This window comes from Melampsora larici-populina (genome assembly GCF_000204055.1).
Source record: "Melampsora larici-populina 98AG31 unplaced genomic scaffold MELLAscaffold_58, whole genome shotgun sequence".
Taxonomy (NCBI): Eukaryota; Fungi; Basidiomycota; class Pucciniomycetes; order Pucciniales; family Melampsoraceae; genus Melampsora; species Melampsora laricis-populina.
This window is the reverse complement of record NW_006768822.1, coordinates 111,682-117,353: the sequence shown is the minus strand read 5'-3', so window position 1 is coordinate 117,353 and position 5,672 is coordinate 111,682. Positions and strand designations below refer to the sequence as shown.

Genomic DNA, 5,672 nt, shown 5'->3' with positions numbered 1-5,672 from the left:
TTTACCTGTCTTGGATTGAGCACTCAAGACAGGAATCAATCAATATGCACTCAATTTGTCAACTCTCAATCCAGTGGGCTACTCCGGGAAGCTACTTCGGAGGAATGAGTCTCACTTAGAAAATGACAACTAGTAAGAATGAGAAACCACCATTATTACTTGACAAAAAAAAGACCTTGAAAAACTGAAAATGAATCAAGATTCTGTTGTGGGAGCCTGAGCAAGCTCAAGAGGACCATTTCCACAAGCAATGGTACTCAAAATTATAGTTTTCATGAGTAGAGTATTGTGGATTGAAGGATAGCAACCATGTCTAGTGGACGTCTGGGGAGAAAAATTAATGAAGAACAAATACAGACATAGCCATCGCTATCGGACAGATTACAGATGTCAAGAGAAATACGATGAAGATCCACCTTTGGCTGGCACACCTTTCTTTTTATCTCGGCAAAAATTGAAATTGAAAGTATGATACTTGTCAAAGGTTTTTGCTTTGTAGTTTGAAAGGTATGACAGTGATGCATCTATGTTGGAACAACAATATGCACGCAACTACCACCCAAACCGTTCGCTTTATCAAACGCCAAAAATATTTCAGGATTCGTATGCTTTCATCAAGCTATTAACGCAAAATAGAGAAACATGGGCAACTTACGTATGTAGTGCAATGTCTGATAACTCCCCAGTGTTCATACTAATTGCAGCAGCTGAGACGCTATCGACGAATGAGATTGGGCCACAGACGCAGATAGCTAGACTAGTAGGGTGTGCAGCGACTTCATCGAGTAAGTTTTTGAAGTCTGGTCGCGCTCCTGCCTCGAATTTTGCGGGTAAACTCGTGTAATCATTCAAGTTTCGGTCACCGCCAGTGCGGAAGAGTCGAATGTTGATAGAAATTTGAGGGTGCGCGACCGCTACGTTGACTATTTCCGCTAAAGCAGGTTCAAACCCCTCCAGTAAACCTGTTGTTGTTGGTGATAATAACGCTTAAAACATGTCTCTTTTCATGTAACATAGAGTCAAAAATTGACACTCACGACTGTCGCGAAACGCCCAGACCAACTCGATCTTCTGTGTGGATATCGGGGCTCCTCTAAAGATCTTACCTACAATCTAAATGTCCACGGGTTTATCAGTAATCAGAAAAGGAAGAGATGACTGTGGTTTCCAAAGGCTAACATCTTCAAGTATTCCGATGCAGTACGTGATCCCGATCCCGCCCGCACACTTTTGGGTCATGGAAAAAATTTTGAGCTCAATTAGTGATCAGAGCTTGAAAAAATAAGAAATCTCACCAGGAAGACGGTGCCATATTTTGTGGGGTCGTCAAATGAGACGCCGTAAGGTCTGAAAGAGAATACTCAAGCCGATAAAATCAACTTGACAGCCGAGACACTGTCAATTATGGTATCAAGAGACGCACCCTTCAACAGTGACGCGGAAGCGTTTATAATTCATGAAAGTTTCAGAAGTCTTGGATTTCTCCGAGAGAAGCTCATTGGGTTTGTCGGCCATTTTATGCATATTCTGCATGTTATGATAAAGATTCAAGAGGCGATCAGCTCAAGAAGGCAAACCAAAATGAAAAGGCACACGATTGCAATGGATGACGGACAGTCTTCCGATTTGAAAGTTATGGACTTACACGAGTGAAATCACCAGCTGCTTTTGCTACAAGAACCAAATCTTGACCTAACCTTTAGAGTCACCCCAGAAGATAGATGTGAAGCCAAATTCATCAGCTCACCTCATGCATATTTGTTGTGGTATGATTTGTCTGGATTAACCGATTTTCATCAAGAAAGACTTACAAGGGTAAGGACGAGCGGTTTGGTGCATTGACTATAGTGAAAGGATGCTGAATCGCGAACAAGTTGCACACATTGGTTAAGAGAGTCACTTCGAAAAAGCCACCCCAAATCGTATTACCTTTTCAACCACGTTTCGACCGTTGAGGACTCGGATGAAAACATGCTGGCCTTAGGGAATAAATAATGGAGGAAATGATATGGAAATGCATAATAAATAGTCCTGTCAGTTCGGGGTCAACGTTTGAGCAACATAGAAGAAAGTCGTAGGGATCCGTTGCAAGTTTGGACGGATGAGGAAGCAAGGAGCTCAAGTATATTGAACAGTAACGAGATAATTGATCAACTAACCTGCATGCCAACCCTCATTAATTCCATGCACCTCGATTCGTGTCAGTCCGCCCGGCATTATCGAGAGTGATGCATCGGTATAACGAGTCTTGAGAGCCTTCAGGACGTGATCGACGCCAAGGAATGCGATGGAGACGTAGACGTACTGGATATCAAAGGACCAAGTCGTGTAGAGTAGATCAAGTACATGAGAACGTCAGCCTCTTTTCTGATTGAAGTAATATCAATGTATGTGACAATGATATGGAAACTGAACTGGATGGGTTGCTGGCACATGTTTCCAAATGGTGACCAGAATGACGATATACCTGTATGAACAAAGATAACAGATGTACATGGTACAACAGGGGTTTTTAAAATGACTTTTGGACCATCAAGGTTTGAAAGATAGAATTGCTCACCCGATCACATGAATGACGAGAAAGAGCTGATAGAATCTTTCTCTTATCACTCGCCAGCCCGTGAAGCCCATCACCAGCATTGTTACAAGCGCAGCAAAGCCCCAGGACGGAGGAGCGTGACCAAGGTGAATGGTACCAGTTCGTTCAACTTGGATCTTCATCAATAGGGCGCCATGAACCAGGGCTGACGAGTAGGAACTTGTCAGCTAACCAATAGAAGCGTGGCCAACTTGGAAAACATGACAGGGTATGACAGTTCTAATTCTGATAGCTTACCAAATAAGAACATCAGCCGACCTGAGACGTCGAGCCACCATGTACAAAGAAAATCGGCTCCATTAGACGAGACAATTCCATTTAGACTGAAGAAACGTCCTTTGACGAACCGGTGAAGCGATGTAGAAAATTGAGCTTCTCATAACCCTCCCCAATCAAGTATCCTAGCGGGGAATTCTTCATACTCAGTGCGAAGGTGATGGGAAGTTGAGAGACGGCTAGAAAGCCAAAGCGCTTGTAGTTATTTATGCTGATATCGTTGTCTAAATTTCTGTACAGCGATAATGTGATTGATACCGCAATGTACATCTGCAGTTAGGGCAAGACACATTATCAACAAGATACGAGCAGATGATCCATTTTGTAAAAGAAATTTTATGCAACAATCAACAGAGTAACAAACCATCATGAGAAGGAGTTTTCCAACACTGAGTCCACTGGTCAGTGGGATTCGAGTCATGAGAGCCCTTTGAACGTTCCACCAAGTGCTTTTGATCCAACTATTCTTCATGACTGTACCTGTCTCCCCTTGCGAAACTCTGGCGACTCCGGAAGCCACGCTACCATTCTGTTGTGCGGCGAGAAAAGTATAGCCATATTTACCAGTTCCACGCACATGCTTCACGAAACTTGGAAGTCGAAATAGCACTGCGGCCTGCAAATTGTTCGTGAATACATTTTATGTGAAATTCATCAAGACAACAAACCAAAAAAAGCTTTCGCAATCAGTAGACATGTTTCTATAGTAGCCTGCGTAGCGTCGCAAACGGTGTCTGAATTTCTTCTGTAAAATAGCTCACACCCAACCCTACGAGACCCAAATACGCAAAGAAGGCGCCGATACGTTCGTTGAGCTCAAAATTTGGAATACGAGGAGGGGGACCCGAAGCACTGGCCATAATGAGATGGTTGGAAACCGATTTCAGCTGGATGGTTTGGGTTCAGCTACAGCAATTCTTCGATGAGCTGATGGATGTCCAACGGCGCAGCAAAATTCAATACCAAGGCAAAGACGCGAGATAGGAGTAGCCGAAAACAGTCTTCTGCAATGAACGTGCTGATCTGCGAGCGAATCAGATGTAAAACCTGTGGCGCAGAAAGGCAGAGGGAATTATGAGCGAGAGGCGATGAGACTCGATGACGGGATTATGGAATTTGAGGAGGGCTGTAAAGATGATTGAAGCTTGTTTCCCAAGATATATATGCGGAAGTTTTTGAATGTACTGAAACAAATTTAGAACAGCGTGGTTGGGAATCTTCGCTGGTCAATCGCGGTGTTCAATTTCGGTTGGAGTGAAACAGCGATGTCTAGCAGTGCACAGAGTTTGTGACTGATGTGCACACTGGAAACCTGGTTTGTGAGATATAAAAGGTGATACTACGAGCGCAGCTGTGTCTCCGATTGAGATCCATCTCCCCGAACAACCTCAAAGCAAAGCACCTCAAAGCAAACACCTCGAAGCAAACACCTCGAAGCGTATGGAATTGATGCAATGCGCGGATCTTTGAGGAATTCGGGAGTAAAGCGACAACCAAATGATGAGGAACGTGAGATTGGTTTCATTGAGCTCACCGAGTTTCGGAATACCAGGGCAACGAACACGAAGGTGGCCAGAATAAAGTAGAGTGTTGCGAGGCGCTTGTGGTCGGCAGGAAGGGCTGCTTGGGACGGAAGGACATGTCTATTGGTCGACAGAAACACTGAAAATATATCTGCAGGGCCCTGAACTCCTGAATCCTTCAATAAAAGGGAGCTAAGATCGTATTGCGATATAAGCTAATCCCTGAAAGCTTGTAGACGGTTGAATATGGAAATGACAAACCACGCTGACCGGTGACTGGCGATGGCTCGAAAACGACGCGTATATTACCTTTGTACATACAATCATCAAAATCAACGGAAGTTTTTAAAGCCAAGCGGTCTGGAGCATGCCACCAGCTTCCATCTGTTGAGATCTATTCACCCATTCGTTGTTTTTTTTTTTTTTATTTCATTGTTTAGAGTGCCTCCTGAGCCGAAGGCTATCAGGCACTTAACTACTTGTGCTCCGCTCCAGTAAAAACCCCAGTGGGGAAAAGGTCACGTGCTGGCTGTTTAAAGTATTACAAGTGTTTTTGTTTAGATACAGATGGTGGCGCTAAAGGAAGGTGTTTGACAAGACAATAGGGCGGTTCAAGAAGAGAACCGCGAGCAACGTGGTCGCCGAGTCGCGATCAGTCTTTTTAAGGTTGCTCAATCCTTAAAAAGCTTGATCGCAAAGCGGCGAATGCTGTAAACTTACGTTTTACAGCTTTGTAAATTCAGGAACACAGTCCCAACCGTTCTTTTTTTGGCTTTGTTTTCTTTTTTGTTTTCTTGTGTTTTTGTACAGAATTTTTGTTAATGAAAGAGGAAGCCATCGAGAAAAAAAAATACGAGAAAACGAGGTCCTTTCTTGACCAAAAATTGTCAGAATCCAGGAACAAAAAAAAGAAAGAATGTAAGTAATTCTTTTTTTCGGCTCAATTGTCCCTGTCTTTTGGAAATTCAGGGACAGAATTTAAAAATTTTAAAGGCCGATTACAAGATCGCCAAACCGTGAACCACCTCTAAAGGTGGTTCACGACCTTAAAATTTTACTTAAAATTTACAGACCCCGAACAAGATGTAAAATATAAAAAAGGGCTGTAAAAGCCCTTCTTGAACCGCCCTAATGTAGGAAGGATGTTATATGGATGGGGTTTGGAGATTTTGAGGGGTTTCCTCTTTGGTGATGGTTGCCCACACCCAACGATTCTTGAACCGCCAGGTCGAGTTGGAGTATTTGGCTATGCATCCAAATGCTTTCGGGTTTTT

The 5,672-nt window shown here is 43.4% G+C and overlaps 1 protein-coding gene across 1 annotated transcript; it reads right to left on the bottom strand.

Annotated features, from left to right (window-relative positions):
• Nucleotides 1-552: 552 nt before the first annotated feature.
• On the bottom strand, nucleotides 553-3,735 carry MELLADRAFT_93237 (uncharacterized protein; the record flags this gene model as incomplete). The annotated part of the gene is made up of 15 exons (XM_007416188.1): nucleotides 553-571; nucleotides 656-962; nucleotides 1,038-1,113; nucleotides 1,180-1,227; nucleotides 1,296-1,347; nucleotides 1,424-1,527; nucleotides 1,646-1,697; nucleotides 1,812-1,929; nucleotides 2,160-2,304; nucleotides 2,416-2,467; nucleotides 2,561-2,744; nucleotides 2,837-2,893; nucleotides 2,947-3,070; nucleotides 3,240-3,491; nucleotides 3,637-3,735. 15 exons carry the CDS (start codon nucleotides 3,733-3,735, stop codon nucleotides 553-555), a joined length of 1,689 nt encoding a protein of 562 aa, XP_007416250.1.
• Between the last annotated feature and the right edge of the window lie 1,937 nt (nucleotides 3,736-5,672).